Source organism: Zosterops lateralis, assembly GCF_965231275.1.
Source record: "Zosterops lateralis genome assembly, chromosome: 4".
Taxonomy (NCBI): domain Eukaryota; kingdom Metazoa; phylum Chordata; class Aves; order Passeriformes; family Zosteropidae; genus Zosterops; species Zosterops lateralis.
The window spans coordinates 47,430,493-47,449,865 of record NC_139765.1 but is presented as its reverse complement, the minus strand read 5'-3'; the positions used below and the strand labels follow the sequence as shown (position 1 = coordinate 47,449,865).

The 19,373-nt window shown below is 36.7% G+C and overlaps 1 protein-coding gene across 3 annotated transcripts in view; it reads left to right on the top strand.

Annotated features, from left to right (window-relative positions):
- DOCK4 (dedicator of cytokinesis 4) overlaps nt 1–19,373 on the top strand; it is a 235,556-nt gene that overhangs the window by 118,793 nt on the left and 97,390 nt on the right. For all 3 annotated transcript variants that reach the window (XM_083859833.1, XM_083859832.1, XM_083859831.1), the window contains one exon: nt 11,559–11,684. In XM_083859833.1, the coding sequence (XP_083715959.1) occupies nt 11,559–11,684 (126 nt within the window). The remainder of the gene's footprint in view (nt 1–11,558; nt 11,685–19,373) is intronic.

Genomic DNA, 19,373 nt, shown 5'->3' with positions numbered 1-19,373 from the left:
AGTCATAATTTAAGAACTTATCAATGATCCTGTACGGTCAGCTGTATGTTACTGGAAATGTCTGAAATAAATTTGTGTGTGAGACTTAAGCAATGGGATACAACCAACCTTTGTTATTATGAGATGGTGGTTTGACTCACAGGAGATGTTAAATTGCATTTTTTGTTTTCCTTTTTTAATATCAACTTGCTAATTTTTTTGAATTGCATCATTCAAAGGGGGGGGGGGGGGGTCAAACATGAAATGAAACCTGAAATGAAGGTTTATGAGTCTATTGTCCATGTACTTAAATGTTGATTTTCCAAGTGAAATGTCAGTTTGTTGAAATATGATCATAAAAAAATCTCATTTTTGAGGTTCCAGTATATTGTATTTGTAATGCCTTTCATGTAGTAGACTTCATGCTTCTTTAACTAAATATATTGTGCATTGCAGGCTTCTTTAACTTGATTCCAAGAATAATGTTTATTTTGAAAATGTATGTTTAACCATCTTTAGCGGATAACCAAGAAGCATGTAAAAGCTCATTTATCAAGACTGAAGTTATAGATTTAACCATTTTTAGTTTGATTATTTTCTCATATAGAATCTAGCCACATATTTACATATATGTAAGGTTTAGAATATCATGGATCTTACTGGACAATAGATATAAAAATCACGTATTGAAACTAGAAGGGTACATTACTGAGTAAGTTTAATGTTTGGCTTCCTAAATATGTTAATCATATTAATCAAGAAAAAACTTATTTTTGGTCGTTCTGACTGTCCATGCAATATGTGCTTACTCTATGATACATTGCTAATCCTATTCTTCTCTCATGAGATAAGAGTTCACAGTTAAATGTGCAGTTCTTAGGAGACATTGGATAAATTTAAATACTCTTAATTATGTGAATATTCAACATGAAAGATGGGGCACATGAATTTTTTTACATATTTCAGGGGGCTGGAAACTAAAGGTAGCAAATGGAAGATTAGTCACATTTTGAAAAGGATTGTTAGGGTAAGGGAGGCAAAGAGGGGGAAGAGCAGCACAGAACTCCACTAGTGGATGTGAAGACTGGAGAGAGAAAGAGGAAGTGAGCAGTAGTGCCACTTCGAGTGGCAAGTGAAAGATAAACTATGGAAGATTATTTATATCACACACATGAAATTCATTCTGCTCTGACTCCTTAGCAGCCTGAAAAAGCACTTGCAGGGTTTTAACAATATGTTCAGATACTTCTGCTGACACCTCATGGAAAATATCGTTGTTACACTACTTTTTATTTTTCATTTGCTGTCTTTTTCTGTAATAGTGTTCTGTGGCTGATTCTGAAGCCTAATTAGCTTTGGCTGCCACCTTGTTGTTGTCAAAAAAGGATAACACCTTTCATTACAGGAGAGAGGTCTTTTCTCCCTTAGGAACTTTTGTAGGTATGAGCCAGATGTAAGAAAACTTGATTTTTTGGTTTATATCACACTTGCCCTTTTCAAATCACCTTGAATACTTAAAAAAAAGCTTGGAAAGGAAGCATGTTACAAACAACAGCAAAGAGGCTTCAGAATGTTATCTGTTCTCTAAGCTTGTCCCCTCTTCATAGTCCTGTATAATTTCTTTCAAGTCAGAAGATCTTACACACTTTAGTTCTCACAAATTGTTGTGTCTCCCCACTAAAATAGTTTATGAGTTAGTTCATAATATTCTTCAGGAAAGAAAAATCTTCCAGTTTTTGTGGCAGTCTAAAAAGGAACTCAAAATGTACTTTTAATGTCTTGCATGTAAAATACATAGTGACAGACTGTAGCATTTGTATTTGCCACTCAACCCCCCACTGGCAAACCTCCCACTTTTTCTGCTTCAACTCATGACATTCTTAAGTACAGAATCCTCTTGCATTTTTATACACAGCTTGTGTATAAAGAGGATCAAATAAAGGCAAATGACTGCCACTTTTTTATAAAGCCCAAAAAGGTGCAAGGGACAGGTGTTCATTCCCTTTCCTCTTCTCAGTGGTGCAGGAATGGAAGGAAGGACCTACTCTCAAGGATAATTTAGCATCCTTTGCTGAAGTGGGAACTGGAATGTCTTTTCTGTGTGAATCTAGCAGAGTGGAGTAGCAGGTAGTGGATGCAATTCCCATCCACTCCTAATCTTTGCAGCTGGTGTGAGGTACCACCTTACTGGAAAACACCTGATTGCCTGGTGTAGGAGGTGAAATCAATATTGCAAAGGCCAAATTGTAAAACCTTTGCAGCATTAACAGCATTATTATGTCTTACATTGAATTTCTGGTATTCGTGGAATGTCATTATTATACAAACCAGGTGTCAGTAATATCTGGAGCAAACCTGGCTGTAAAATCTGTTTTTTGTATATTTTTTTTTAGAATTGGAAGCTGGTTACTTGGTTTTAAAATGCAAAAAGAAGTGGAAAAACTAATATTCCTGCATAGACCTCACACTTAATTGCATCAATTTTATGAGGAAAATAGCACATTTCTATCATTTCTATTTTTGTGTCTGTAAAACCAGAGATCTGATTTGGAAAAGGATTTTCAGTCAGTCTTGCATGTCCCAGATGAGCATGCTAATTGCTTGGCTTCTCCAACTTCCCTGCAGCAACTATTCAACTTTGTATATGATCTGAAAATATTCGTGATTCCGTGGGGAAAGGGGAAGTGGCTCTGAAGCCTTCTGAGTAGCGCATAATTTTCTGAAGTGTGATCTATATTCATGTCCTCTTACTAAATCCTACAGAGGGGAGATTGAAGGGTGGATCTCATGATATATATGAATGTTCTCCCCAGTGAGTTACCTGATAAAAATCATCATTAAATATCAGTGAAATGCACTACAGATTTCTTTTTCTTCATATTGCTATGAAAAGAAAGACTGAATAACTTACTTTTAAGGGGATGCAATATATTCTGTTTTGCTCTGCTTTTACCTTTAGGCTCCTAATAGTCTCAAGTGTAAGCTTTTCTGTAAATGCCGATTAAGGATTTCCTTATAACAAGTCTTGAAAAGTTGCATGTGCCTGATGCAGTAATTCTTGGGAGCTGAGAAAGGAATACATGTGCTTTTCAGTTGTGACAGCAAAGGAGGTAAAAATCCTTTCATGTCCTATAGAGATTTAATTACTGGTGTAAGAAATTGTAAACACATCTAGCTGCTCTGTAGCTTTGAAATAGTGTGGAGTCCATGAAAATAAGGAATGTAGTGGGGAAGTCTTTCCTTGTGCCATTATCTTGGAATGTTCTGATTAACTAGACAAAAGTGATGTAACCTAATTGCATTTTTACTGAAGGCAGTGGTGTATTCTGTGGTAGCAATGCCAAACTTACTTTGCACCTCCACTGCAAACACTGTTAATTATACATTAACTTAAATTGATGTGGGTGCTTGAAACTAGAATGCCCTGATTGAGGAATGGAGGACTTGAAGCCTGCATGTTGGCTGATGTTTGCTAACAATTCTATCATGAGGAAAGGCAATCTGTCATGTTAAGGAGGAAAGGTATTAATCAGATCATACAGTATTAGGCTGGTTCCATGAAACTTACTTTTGGTTGGTTGCATTAAAATTAAAATTATTTGCCTTTGAATGAGCAACCTCGCTGAACTTCAAAAAAGTTCCATCTCACTTTGAGGTAGGGTCCTCAGGTTATGTGGTCCAACACCAGCAGAAAGCGGAATCCACCTCAAAGTGAGATGGAACTTTTTTGAAGTTCAGCGAGGTTGCTCATTCAAAGGCAAATAATTTTAATTTTAATGCAACCAACCAAAAGTAAGTTTCATAGAACATCCTTTGGTTTAAGGAACTCTTTTTACCTCTCATGTGGGATGTTTTTTCCTCAGTATACTTGTCAGTTGCCACTAAGTCTCAGTCTGGCTCAGTGCTCATATAAGACTTGGTCAGAAAAGACATGAGGTAGACCAGCCCACTGCATGAACTCCTCTGACAAGATGCAAGTTCTGGGACAAGTATGATAATGGAGACAGTTGGTTAGAAAAAGTGATAGGTGCATTGGGGCCTTCTTATGCCTATTTACCTGCATTCAGCAGTCCCTTGGAACTCTGATTCATTGGAACCATTTCTCCATGGTTACTCTCAAACACTGAGAAATTCAAGGGAACATATACTTTGTCTGTTTGATTTCCTATTTCAAAAAGTAAGCTTTGGCTAACAAATTTCTTGATTTGGAGCAAGAAGGCTGTTAGAGTCATTATTTACCTTGCAGGGAGGAAACTGCAGACACCCCTTAATCAAGAAGCATAATTTTTTCACACTTGTGAAACGAAAAGCTACAAGAGATCAGATGCAGTGGGAAATTGGTATAAACTCAATATCAGTTCACAATATTTCAAGGAATAGACCTGTGGTAACTTAGAGTATTTTCTAGATACCAGAAGTAATGTGACTGTTTGCGTGACACTACCCCAGCAGTTCACAGTGTGGTAACACTGTGTTGCAAGGAGAGCTTTTTCCTGTGAATCAGCACAAGAAATCTCAGATGGGAAACTAAATGTACATTTCCTGCTAGAAACAGCTATGAGTTTTAGCAAGAAAGCATAGGTTTACAGTGGAGAATTGACTGGAGCAATGACTGAGAAACAATGAGGAGGAACGATAGCAGGAGCAGTAATATGAACTTCACAGAGAAGGTAAAACAACATGAAGTACATAACTTTTAGGTAACTCGTGGGCATATAATTAATCACAGAAAAGATTTCTGATGTTTGTATTTTATCAACAAGGTTCTCAGGTGTCAGCTTTGCTTTGAAATATATTTTTTATCTTCACATCACTAGCATTTAAACAGCAAGTGCATTTGCTTAGTTACTCTAGTTCTAGGACAATTTATAAATCTGTCATTTTTAATCTTTGTTTTGTGACAAGGAGATTATGTGTATTCCAGTTTGATATGTTTAAGAATTAGTTGTCACTGAAGGCTGCCATTTGAAATACATTTAAAATAAGAATACTGCTCTTATGTGCATCACTAAGTATACAATAATTTCTTTCTTGTTCTCAAAAAATGTTAAAGCCAGAAAATGACACATATAAAGAATTTTGCACATAAAGTGTTGTTCCATGATCATTTGGCCCTGAAGAGATAAGGGTGTAATAAAGTTAAATTCATGTTGTTCTTTTCAGTGTTGCTGAAAGATTCGTTTTTAGAGAAGAATGAAAAATGTGACGGTTGTGATGCTGTCAGGGAGATCTATTCAGTAGAAACTATGATTTGTTGTTCAAGTCAGTACTGCAATAATAGAATCATAGAATTGTTTTGATTGGAAAAGAACTTTAAGATCATGGAATCCAACCATTAACCCTGTGCTGCCAAGTGGGTTTTTTAAGTGTGTCCAGGGATAGTGACCCAAGCACCTCTCTGGGCAGCTTTTTCCAGTGCAGTTTCCTCTTACTGCTTGTAACTTGAGAGTAGAGATGGACCCCCACCTTGCTGCAACCTCCTTTCTGCTGGTGGTAGAGAGTGATAAGGTTTCCCCTCAGCTTCCTTTCCTCCAGATTAAACAACCTCAGCTGCTTCTCATAAAAATTGTGCTCCAGACCCTTTACCAACTCTGTTTCCCTTCCCTGGACATGCTCCAGCACCTCAGTTTCCTTCCTGTAGTGAAGAACCCAAAACTGAACATGGGATTTGAGGTGTGGCCTCACCAGGGCTGAGTACAGAGGAACAATCACTGCCCTGGTCCTGCTGGACATACTATTGCTGTACGTGATTCAAGTGGCACTCAATTTAAACTCAGAAATTCCTAGCTAAGGCTGCATAGTAACAATAGCTGGTTCGTATTTCTATCTTGGAGTTGCATTATGTTTTTTATAAGCCTTTTCCAAAGATTTGTTCTACTTGTTGGATAGTGTTGACTTCCTTCATTTTATCTACTAAAAGTATAAAAAGTCTTAACACTATTTCAAATAATGAATTATAGAACACATATGCATCATTTTAACTTCTTCAAAGCATATATTTACAAGTTCTTTACAATTGTTACCTAGGTTCTTATGTTGGTGGGGATTTGATTTTTAACATTTTTTTCAGGTACTTATTGAACATCTGTTTCCTTTGAAATAAGACACATAATTGGAATGTAAATAGCTAAATTTCTAATACAGTTCTGTCTGCATGAAGAGCTACACTTCATGAAGGAGAAACTAAAAAGTGTTTCCTTGGAACCTTTTGTCTGCTATTTGCAATATAAACCACTTATAATTGCAGAATTGTGTATTTTGCATGCTCCATAATATTCTGGCTAACAATCCACTTGGTAAAAATGTAATTTAAAAAAAAATTGTGCAAGATGGTTCAACTTCACAATATAACATTGTAGTGTGCAAATGGGTGCCCCATGACTTGTTAATAGAAAAGGGCAGCAGTGGGCTTGCTAAGGTGAGAACTGGAGACAATATTTCTGATATCTTTATTGTCTTTTTATGGTAGTTAGACTGGATGCTTATAATAGTAATTTAGCCTTTTGGTCCTTTATCCTTCATCCTATGGTAACTCTGGGAAGAAATACTTGAGGTTCTGTCATCTATCCTGTAATATTCCAAGCCAGTTTTCCTATGACAGTTAAATGTCATTTGCATTTAAGTGTTTCTGTTCCACATGAAGAAGAAAAACGTCACCACTTTATACACTTGAGGGCATTTCTGACAAAAGTCTTGGGTACAAGAGCTCCAAGAAAGCTGTCAAAAGGTTGCAATGGCATTCATGCATTCTCTTTTTACTGAGCTAAACCTTGGAATCTAAAGCTGAGGAAAAGAGGAGTTTGGAGTTTCTTTTGATAATTCAAATCAATCAGGGTTGATTTGATAATTCAAATCAAATGGCCATCAAGGACTGAATCTACATCTCCTTTTTAATCTCTCTATTCCCAGACTGTAATTTGTAGGATTTTCTACATAGAGTTTTCTGTGGCCAAGATTTATAAAACTGTTTGTCCTAGATCATATTAAATCAGTAAACCATTTGTTTGTGCAAATCTACTGGTTTTATCTTTACCTTTTTACCTTTGTACTTAAAACACTACTGGAAATGGGAACACCTGTAAGCCCTCAGAATGCTTTTAACACCTTTAGGCAGCTTTATTTGGACAGATGCCAAATACAAACAGTGCTGAATAACATTCTGTCTGAGGTTTGTTTTCTTTTCTTCTGTCAGTTTCCTGAGCAGCTGCTAGGCATTTTCGTTCTTAATATGATCTAGGATTCTCTGCTTCCAGCGGATAGAAGCTGAATGTAAATTCTTTCCCCTCCCCCCAGAAGCTCAAATACAAATAAAGGGTGTATAAGCATAATGAACAGATGCCTTTTGTCATAACTAAGTGCAGAAATCAATAATGCAGTACAAAAGCTGTTTGAAGGTAAAATGACAAATTTAACAAAAATCTGGGATGCTTATTCAGCAGCTTGACAATTTTCTGCATTCTGTTTCATCTGAATGATAAAAATAATCTGTCTTGTGTTGAAATTTAGTACATGTTAATAGTAAGAAATTTCATGTGCTTGCAAAAGAAATAAAAGTGTATCTATTTGCAGTTCCTTACAGACTATTGTAGTAGTGGTTTCAAAACTGGGGTAAATAAAGAATAATAGCTAACACAAGAGGTTTTAATTACCAGTGTGGAGGTAATTGAAGTTTTTTTCTGAGGGGACAAAGCTAGGCTACATACCTTATTAAAGAAAATGTGCCAGTCCTTCAGAGACTGCATAATCATTTTCATTGTTATGTTTTATCTCCTAATGTACTAGAAGTGAAAAATGTATATTTATGAAATTTCTGGTGGCTCCCAGGTGTCATAGATGGTGTAGTGGTCCTATTCCTATCAACCACTGTCAGATGCAGTGTATGATGGCATGTTGCAGGTTTCTATTTTCCTTTGTCTATGAACAGTTGTCTCATCACAAAATGCTCTATTTTTTTTCTAAAGCTAATAATTTTGGTGAGTACAGTCCTCCTGCTGTTGGCAGGAATGCAGCCCACTAGATCAGGTTGCCCAGAGCCCAGTTTAACCTGGCCTAGAACATTTCCAGGAACAGAACATCCACAATTTCTCTAGGTTTCTTTTTTCAGTGACTCACCACCCTCATCATAAGGAATTTCTTCCTGACATTTGGTCTAAATCTCCCCTCTTTTAGTTTAAGGGTGATATGTTTCGACTTGTGAGTTCCTTTTCAATCTACTTTGTTTTGCAATGTGCCTGAAGGAGTCCCTCTTAAGCTGAATCTGCACTCTTCTGAAAATCTGAATGTGATGTGTTAGTATGTTTTAAATTATGTTAGTTAATGCTTATTGATATTCTGGTAGCTCAATTTATAATAAGCATACAAGCTCTAGGCTCTTAAAAAATGTTTTTAAAGTACCTCTTTCCTATGATTTCTATCACATTTCCATCATTCCTCAGTCATGATGGGTGTCTACTTTCTCTAGCAAGTGTATTGCATTTTTATAAAGCCATGAATATGGGATTGCTGTGGCTTGCAACTAGCCACAGGCTTTGTGTTTAGCTGACAACAAGGTATTCTTTACCTATCTGGCTTTGGCTGCCTGGACTTGTCTTACCCTGACTGGAGATTTGTTCTGGCTTGTAAAAGCATATATCTGATGACAAAATAGTGAATTTTATCTGCCTTATTATAGCTCTTACTTAGTATTTTGCAGTTGTGTGGTGTAACCCACCCTGGTATATGCACTTTGTATTTAATAAATAGCTATAACATGTAGTTACTCGATGTAGAGTTAACTACCCTAGACTAAAATGGAACACAGAAGAGTAGAGACATGTAACCATAACTGACATCTTGGACGTACTGGCATAGGATGATACTAGAGGCCTCTCAACAGCTCACCAGTGGCCATCAAATACTGTGATCTTGAGAGCAGAATGAATCCAGTTCTAGAGGAAACCCTTTCATATGCAATGTGTTCCTTTTGCCCATCTCAACATCCTGAATGTAACAAATCATTGGGAATTCAGGCAACCTAGTCTATAATATGGGTATCACACCTCAGTAACAATATGCCTCTTAGGATTTTAGGTCCTTAATGGAGGGTAGCCTGGGTGCCTTGCAAAATTAGTGGAGCTTTGAAAGAGCAATCTGAATGCTTACCTGGGGATTGCATTCTTTTCAATGATTGTGTAAAGTCCACGTGCTCCCAACTTTAGCGTTTTTACCGGATTTATCAATTCCCTTCTTATCAATTCCCTTTTTTTTGGCAACTGGGTCCTCAGTGGTAAAACTGTTAACTTGAAGACCTGGTTTTTGGAAGCCTATCAGATTTCCTTCCCTGCACATCCTTGCTTTGTTTCTATCCTGGTTGACTTTCACTCTTTCCTATTTACTGGTATCTCTACACCATATAACCTTTTAAAGTAGCTTTGCTATCTGTAGTCCAGTGTTCTTCATTTTTCTGAAAAGCTGGGGAATGGATGCCATTTAAATTCCAAAGATGTATTTAAACTATAGGTAAAATGACTAACCTATGTCTCGAGTGTGTTCACTGAGAGATCTCTTGATGCTTTTGGATGTATAAGAATGACTCTTCCTTTTCTAACAATGAATACCATGAAATACAGAGCTCTATATCTTTCTTGCCTTGCAGAAGTAAGTACTTAAAATCCTTGACAGATAGCTTTTTTCTCAAGTTAAAATTGTTTAGCGATTGATGAGGTTTTTTTGACATCTGATTTTACAGTTAAATAAAATTCTTCAAGGAAATCTGTGAAATTTGTACTGAAAGAAAATTTGATTTGGGTTCTTCAACCTTTGTTTAGAAAACACAATAATAATAATTTACACCAGGCGGTGTACAATATCTGACTGATGCTGTTGTGGTAGATGTGATCTGTAACAATAGCAAATGGATTTTTCAGGTTTCCAAGGAAACAGTGCAATGGGGGCATATGAGGGCATGATTATACATGTGTATGTATAACAATTTCTTAAAATATAAAAGCAGCAAGATTGGGGGTAGGCTAAATATCCATATTTATAAGAAAGCTATACCCAGCCTGGCTCTTCCCTTACAGCAATGAAAAACCTTTCACCTGCTCTAAAAGAGCCTGAATTTTGCCTGTATGACTTTGTACCAAGCTCCTCTATTGTCAGTTAGCCACTGTGTGGTTTGTTGTCTCACCTGCCCAAATAGTAATTGTCACTTCTTCCTAAAGGTTTTTCCCTGTATAACCATAGAACAAATTCCCCTACCAAAAGAATTAATACCCATGGCATTAAATACAGTCTACAAAATAGAAAAGACTTCACTGAATGGTTTTCCTTGTAAATTTTGTTTATGTACCCAGCTGGAGATGTGTAGGCGAACTGTTTTTCATGAGAAGGAAAGTTTGGTCAGGGTATCACATTCTCTGGAGTTGCCAAAATAAGAAAGTGTAAGTGTAGGTAAGAGGAAAAATATAGAAGTTGTCATGGTAATTAAATATCTGATCTTCAGGAGCCTGGACTGGCAGTACATAATACAGAGTTTTGAGCCCTGATTTTAGGAACTGCCAGACTTCAAGTAAATTTATTCAGTTAAACAGGAACGTGGGTGTAGGGAAAATTTCTTTCACAGCTGAAAGGACTGATGACCTTGTTGTTCAGTCTGTGTTGGACGTGTAGTTTGCTTCAGCTTAATCTCAAATTCATTATGACTCTTCTTCTGAGTTGTCTGTTTATCTCCAGTTGTTGAGTGTATACAAAGAGTCTGCTTTTATCTTCTCCTTGATCTGTATGTTGACACGTGATATGCTGTAGTAACGCTGAAGGTCAGGCAAGATTAATCTTTACAAGCTGTATCATTCTGACACTTGCCTCAGTGATTATATTTGAAATAAGCAGAAGGCATGCCTGTTGCTTTTGTTAATCTCAACTGTAATGAAGTCTGCTCTTTGCAATTTATTCGTATAATGCAGATGTGGTGGAAAAAGTTATGCTTCCTTGGTTCTAGAGGAATAAAAGTTGGAAAACTTTTATATGGTCACCCTTGCATTTTACATGTCTTCTAGCAAACCTGAGAAAGAGTGTGATTGATTAAATCAGATGAATGTTGAAAAAAAATTGTAATTTCAGTCATTATGAAATTACAGTTCCTTCTGTGTTTCACCCATAGCTTGAGGCCATTGTATGTGCACTTTTTCTTGCATGTCAATAGAGATGGGATTGTATTGAAGGATGTGAAAAATTGGTAACAAATACTCTGATTGAAATTTCTCAAAGTTGACTGCTTTCTAGTTCTCTTTTTAGTTAAAACATTAGTCCATCCCAACTGAGGTAATTTTCATACATGTCACTGTGGTTCAATTACACATCAGTAATAATTGCTTTGTCATGGGTAGTTGTTTTCAAGTCTTTTCTGATTTTTGGACGTTGATGCTCTTTGCAAATACACTTAAAAATTTAAGTGGGTTGGGTTGTTATTACTAAACTTCCTCTGAATTTTCTGTTCTCAAGAATTCGTATATACTTGCAAACATATAACATTTTTAAGAAGTACTGATAATACTCTGTTTCAATATCTAATTTTTCATTGTTTTTCTCTTCATTTTCAGGTCTGGCAGTTTCTCTTCAGTTGCTTCATGGAGACATAGAACAAATTAGGAGGGAGTATACATCCAGATTTACCCATGGGGTATCCATAACGAGGAAACTAGGTTTTTCCAATATTATAATGCCTGGTAAGTTAAAGAGAAAATTATCCTAATAAGCAAAAAAGGAAAGAATTTATGAGAAATTACTTGATTTTCAGCTGGTTTTCAAATGAATACTGTAATCTGAAGCTTCTTAAACAGTTCCCGAGACTTTTATATTACCATTTTATTGTAAAGATAGAAGAAAAGTGTGTCCCAGTGGCCCCATTACATTATATTGTATAGTTACTATGCCAGTGTCAAAAAGTATATGGCTATAGCAGCCTTTTTTGAGAGATGGAACCTCACTTTATAGAAGTGAAGATGATTGAATGCAAGACTGCTGAGCTCTGTGCAGGTAAAATGTAAGTGGCAGAACATTTTGTTCATAGGAGCTGGTAGCTTTCTAAATAAAGACTCACAGATTTCACTGGTACTGTACAGCCCCTGTTTTCATGAGGTTTGCGTCTCCAATACTGGAAATGACTGGAAATGGATAATAATATACATATAGGAACTTCATTTTGCTTATATTAAATGACAAAATATGCAAGTACTTAAAGCAATGCTATGGAAGGCGGAAAGATTGTGTCAGTGTGAATATGAAGAATCAAATATAGGAAGAAGATTGTAGGACAATTTATACCTTCATCCCTCCAATGAATTTTTTTTTAAAGTTCAGTAGGTTGCTGGAAATTAGGAAGCAAATGTCTCTTTAAAGGAAAAGCATACTTTCAAGCAGATCAGTTTGGCATGATTATGGTGTTATGTTGTTGCTGAGAAATGTTGCAGGGAGGAGCTCACTTCCTAGTTTCAGCTGAGTCCACGCATACAGTGTTGGCTTTCTCAAATGTAAATCATCCTCATGACTTTCAGATTTTTAATAGAGACTATCTTCTTCATATAAAAATCTGTCTTTGCATTCCTGTGGATCTAAATCAGAAGTACAATAAGGTTCTGAGGCAAGAATAAATAAACTTTCATACTTCACTAATAGAGGAGGTGTTAAATAGGCATTTGAAACTCAGTAATGAAACTCAGCTTTAGCTGTGGGCATGTATTTCTCTTGAACTTCTGCCTGAACTTGACAACTGAGAACTCACTCTTGTGTGCTTACTGCCAATTAAACATCTGTCCTTCTGCATCCTTGATCAGCACTACTGGTTGCTTAAAACATACACATAACAAAAGTTAATAAAACAGTTTCAGCACTACAATGGAAATTGTATGACTGCTGTATTTAGAATAGTAAAATGCATAAGTCAGGTGCCATTTAATTTGAAGTTATTTTATATATATATGCCTAAAGGAAGCAATTCAATTGAAATTTTACGGGTTATTAGCTAGGCTTTATTTGTTATCTTACTGTTGGATTTGAAATTTCAGTCAAATGTTGTAGGTAGTCTGGAGATAGCAGTGGAAGCAGTTTTACTGAGTGCACTGTAATTCCCATTAGGAATCACTTCTCTGGTTATCTATGATTTAGTGACCTGCTCCTCTGTGTTATCAAATTTTCTATATTCTATAAATAGATCTCTTACCTCTCATTTTCCAGTTGAGAAATAATGTGATGTACTAAACTTTAAAAAACATGTTGCAGAAGAGTACAGTGTAATCAGCTGCTGGAGGAGTTTCTTGACTCAGTTTCAAAGAATTATGCAGGTTCACTTTGTCACTGTTTTAGTTTAAAAATATATATATATGGGTTCTGGTATACTGCTTTCTCAGTCCAATTGTATACATGCATCAGTTTAAATAATATGCAACTTCTGTGTGTACTGGCATAGAAGGGATTTCTCCTAAAGAGAAATAATCATCTCAGTCTTGCAATGATGAGTTTCAAGGACTAACCAGAGCAGTATGCCCTGGGCCCTGAAATGCCCTCAGCAACCTAGCTTTTGAAATGCTTTTTTATTTCAAAGCACCCCTTTCATTTTATTTCTCTTCTAAGTGTTGTTTTTTATTTCACAGATAAATTAGAGAACTTCATCTTTTGCCACTAGAAATGGTCATTAATTAGATCTTATTTTATATTTTGGTTGAAAGGGTGTTGCTGTGGCTAATTAGCACTTAGGTTAGTGTTGTGAATAAGACTCTCTTGAATTATTCAATAAGAAATGCTTCATGTTGCTAAACTGCAGTATCTCTCTTAGAAATGCCATAATTTAAGTCTCTCTCCTATTCTGGTGTATTTAAACTCTCTCTGACCTTCTTTTTTTGTCATATCAATCCTTTTCTCTGTGGAAGCTTTACTGTGAAAAGTAACAGGGATCAGCAAACATGCCAAACTAGAATTGACAATAATAATGTTTTTATAGAGTAGGGTTTTTTGTGTCACTGCAGCTTGACAGGCTGAAGCCACAAAATACACTATTCAGGACCTTTGGAATTTCTTAATGAAGAACTCAAAGTGTTTTAGGAAATTATGTAGATGGCTGAAAAAAAAGTAGATGGCTATGATTCAAAAAGACTGTGAAATAGGTAACTCACTTCATTCTAGCCAATAAAAGAAGGACAGGCAGTGAAAGTGTTAACTTGTGAATATAATCCATATGCATTTTCTAGTTTTGACCGGGATTTCAGGGCAGACTCCATGCAAGCACTGGTAAATTTTATTCCAGCATTCTTCTGTGGTTGTCTGCAGATATACAGGCAATATTCTCAGGAAACTTTGTACAACATTGAAGGACAACTGTGCTTGCGCACTGAGTTTCTGTGTTCACCATTTCCTGTCAACCACATCATTACTTATTATATAAAATTTAGCATTTGATATTTACAAATGTAGTATACTTTTGAGGAACACTCTAAGTTAAATTTACATCCATACTAGGTAATGAAATGTGAAAGCCCTTTATGCATAGTTTTATCAGCTTTTCTGCTATTTTGTGCAGTTCAATATTATGGACTCTCTTTCCAAATTTGACTTATAGCACCTGTATCAGTGCATGCCTTCAGTGCTGTTCGTGCTCATGTGTTATAAATGTGCATGTACATGTTCTTTGGCACCATTGTGGAAAATATCTAATTCTGTAAATAAGCCTGATCACTAATATGTGTTGTCTGGAGTTTATAGAACTGGAATAAACCCTAGCACAGCTGTTTGTCTAAATGAGGACTTAGCTGGCTTCACTAGGTGCCTGCTCTGCCTCCCAGTTGTAAAAAGATGAAATTCTTATGTTATAGGCATACCTGTAGGTGCATGTCTTCCTTTGTTGTGCATTCCAGATCAGAACTGCGTTATTGTGTCTGCTTTATAAACTTCATTTAAGCTATACTGTTCTTCACAGTACTAAGTCTGTTACTGGTAGTTGTCTTAACTACTTGGTACATAGAGTGTGAGACATTAGCACATAAGGATATCTCATTGTCTTCCTGCAGAATACCTTTTTCTCTAAGCAATTCAGTGAGGTCCAAGCCCTACTTCCTGGAATTTTACCTACCAACTTCCTCTATGCAGCTTTGTAGTAATACGACAAGGTAATTCTTACTTAAAACAGCTATGGATTTGATTTTGAAAGGTTCTATGACTTAGAGAGGACACCAGCTCAAACTGTCTTTGTCCATAAAATATACTTTGTTATGTAGACAATTGGCCTGTTGTCTGACATCTCAAAAGACTTCCACAAGTGGATATCACTTAGCTATAACCATCCTTTTTTCAGCTTATGATCTTAACTGGTGCCATTACCACTGCTGCAGTCTGATCACCACATTCATTGGTTTAAGGATTACAGTTAATATTTGCTTCTGTCCATCCAAATTATTAAACTCTTATGATACTAGAAGAAGTTGAAGAAGTTGAAGAACACACACACACACACACACACACACAAAAACTGTTCTACATTGACCACCGTTGACCTTGTTCATAAGCTTAGTGTAGTATCTGTACTGTGATCTAGAGCTGGACTAGCCAGTCCTGGCTAGAGAAGTCTTGACTTGTAATACTTAACCTAGAATTTTTTGTTCCTTTTCTAGTTCTGTGGTAAATTTTGACAAATAACATTGCTAAAGACTCTACATGTAGCTGCACTATTAATTTTTGTAGTGGAATTTTCATTCTTTCAAACTCATTTGTCCAAGATTAAAATTTGCATTTTGTTTCAGCATTTCCTTTTTTCTTTTTTACAATTTCTGCTCATGTAGCAGATAGAATGAGCAGCCTGGGATTATTGAAGTTTCCTACATCAATTTTTCGTACACTTAATTTAGGAAAAGTAACTGAATTTTTTTACAATCACATCTGTATTGCTTTATGTTTGTCACCTTTTAACTTCATTAGATGTCTTTTTGCTGTCCAGTTAAATCTCATCAGATCCTGTCCTTCAAAGTTATTGAATGTACTAATCATGCCTTCATCTGGATTATTAAAAGGTCTTTTCCTGTGCAAGTATGCACTCACAACCTTTCTTATTATTTTCAGAAGCTTTTTAAAATAAAACTAAAAGTAGAATCTTTGTCTTTTTATACAAATGGTTTCACAAAATACTGTCTTTGTGATAACATTTATTTTCAATTATGTCATATTTGACTAGAGGCATTCATTCTTTCAAATCATAGAAAAAGACTCTGGAGAGCAAAAATGTAAAGAAAGCTATGGAATATGTTGTCTTTATCATGGCAAGTGTATCTGCCAGTGAGTTTGGAGTTAGTAAATGCGGCAAGTCCCCGACCCGCCACAAGCCTTCCTCACCCGTGTGAGGGACAGCAGATTACAAACAAAACACTGACAAGCAAGCAAAAACAACACAAGCGTAGAAACCCACTCCAACCCAACCCGAGAGGAGAATAAGTCTCCCCCCGAGCACTGCGCGGTCACTCCCCCAGGCCAGCCTCCGCTCTCGCGGGCGCCAGGGCTGAGTGTTCCAAGGGTAGGGGAGGGAATTGGGGACTCCTTCCTACCTTCTCCTTGGGTTTCTGCAAGCAAAAGTGGTGAGCTCGGGAGCCCGCGACTGAAGAGGACCTCTTGGTGCGAGAGGCTGCCCTCTTCGTCCTCCTGGGAGCGCACCCACGAGGGCTGCTTCTACCAGGGAGGCGCAACAGCAGTGATAATCCACTGGTCCCGATGGACCCGGAATGGCACAAAGCTCTCCTCGGAGGGCGATGTGTCAAAGCTGTTGCCGTTCGGCCGTCAGCTGTTCGCTTGGCCTTGAACGCCCCACGTTGGGCGCCACTCTGCGGTGGTCAGCTCCAATGGGATGCGGCACCGGCCAGCCCAGCTGCCACCACAACCCGGGGGCCTTTTGTTCAGCGGGTCAAGCAAGCCAAACCGTAGTCGCAGGGAGCGCGAGAAAGAAAAAGGCGGGACTCTCCGGTATGCAAACCAGGTGGTGCGTGGACCCCAAGGTTTCGTCCCAGAGAGACGTCACCAAGGGGCTGGCACGGCTTTTTATTAGCTCAGAACAGGGGGTGGGAACAAGGGTGGTCTCTCTGAAAACCAATCAACTTTTAAGAACAACTTCTAACTGTGAGGAGAGAAAACTTTGATCCAATAGGGAAGAACTGGTTACATAACAGGGGGTGGGGAAGGTTATATAACTAAAAGATTGACATATAACAGAAAGTGGTAAACAACTTATTATGGGATGTCTGTAACCAGGGTAACAGGGGAAAGGCGGGAAAATCCTGAGGGGAGGGAGGCCATTTTGAACAAAGGGAATAATAACTATAAATGCAAACAATAAAATATAACTGGAAACCTGAACAACAAACACTGGTCGGAACAGCAAAACCCACACCACCACAAGTAAAAGCTGTTGATCCTAGGAGAAGAAATCTATGTCTTATACACTCAAACATTTTTCTCTCTTGAGCAGTGGAGTGAATTTTTCCGAACTTATTTATGCTATATGAAGTACAAACAATTTAAATTTAACTTCTGCCACTGGATATATTAGTTACACAAAATATGTTTATGCAATAAATGAGGAAAGATACACCCTGCATTTTGACCTTTCACAAAACTGTAGTACTCCAGGGGGAATATCCTCTGCTTTTCAAATAATATTTTAATACTTTTAAAAAACTTTAATCTTATCTGTTGAAGAATTAACATTTCTACAAGTTACTGGGGAAAAGAAAGATATGACATATTTGGTTAGACAAGTGCCAGGAACTTGTGCATTGTTTTCTTTCTCCTTTCCATCTCCTCTGTTTTATTTTTTGGTTCATTAGAAACTGAAGGAAAAAAAATAGAAGAAAACTATGGAAAGGGAAGACAAGCCAGAATTTAACTGTACTTCCTTTGATTTAAAATATCTGGAAATGAAGAATGGGGAAAAGGGTGTTCTGCAGTTTATAGTATTTGAAGAATAAGCTGGATTTCTACTGATTATAGAATAAGTAGCAGTGATGCATGGGAAGTGTATGCAAGGATAGTTATGGCTTGGAAGTTTTTCTTTGATAAACCAGGTAAGTAACACTGACAAACTAACAAGTGAATGCTTTAGCTCTGTAAAAATAAAAATTCTTTGAAAATTTTGTTGGAAATATTTTCTTTACTTTGAAACTAGACCAAGTCAACAAGGTCAAAGTCTTCTGTTGAAAAAAGTTTGCAACTCTTTTATTCCTCCCTCGTTCAAAACAACTTGTTTTACATTTCGTTGTTAAAAGGAAGAGAAAAAAGTCACAGAACAATTGGGTGTTACCTGGTAGATGTACAATCAATTTGAAAGTATTTTTTTGAGAATTCTTTGTAAAGGGCATTTCATTTGCTTAATCAGGTGTTTTCTGGTGAGTGTGTCTTAGGGCTTGTTGAATGCTTCTACAATAAAGCCGAAAATTCAGATAATGTTTTATTTAAAAATGAAAGCAAAGTAACTGAAGACAGTACTAAAAAAACAGTTTATTCATCTCCGATTTAAATGCCCAACTGTACTGAATCCAGTAATAAAAAGGCAGTGGTGTTACCGAAGTGACCTATGCTCCCAAAATCCTAACATATGCAGGGTTGTTTTAATTAAGTTTCCCATATATAAACAAGAATACCAGTCATAATATATAAACTAGCTGCTAGTATATAAATAGTAGAAATTGCCTTAAATTTTTCTGCCTATTACCTCTAATATACTTAAATACTTAAATTAAATACTTAAATACAGAATCTGCCCCAAATAATTTTTTGTCAAGCATCACCCAGACAGTCCCAGTCTCAGAGTTTTTCTTTGTATGTGTATATTTAAGCACCAAGTAAAACATTTTCTCATTCTTTAGTCCTGTGTATATATTACTAATAAGTATTGTGAATGCGTGCAGAATTTGCTTGGTTGTTCTAACCCTCAGTAAAGGAGAAGTGAAGGTGTGCTCTATGGGGAAAAAGCACTGAACAGACAGCTAGCTGACTGACTGGTTGTCACAGTCTTTAAAACTCCAATATGCAGCTTCAAGCATGTCAATGAGATTTGCCCCCCTTTTTAAAAGTGCTGAATATATTCCCTGATAAGCAGCCAGTCAGTCTTTCAGTATCTTCTAAAATGCAAAACAAAAAGGAAATTGTTTCAGTAATGGGATTTCATTTTCTGCAGTGATGAAATTCTTTGTGAAATGCAGTATGCCTATGTGTCTTCCTGAGGTGCTGTCCTTAAGAGTGCCCTTCAGATAACACCCTTCTGTATTACAATTTTCACAAATAATCTTAGATTGCTTAACTTGAAATTTTTAAATTAATTTTTGTTTTTAAATTAAATGTGTAAGAAGGGAAGGCAAGAGAACAGAATAGTTGAGTGCAGACATGCT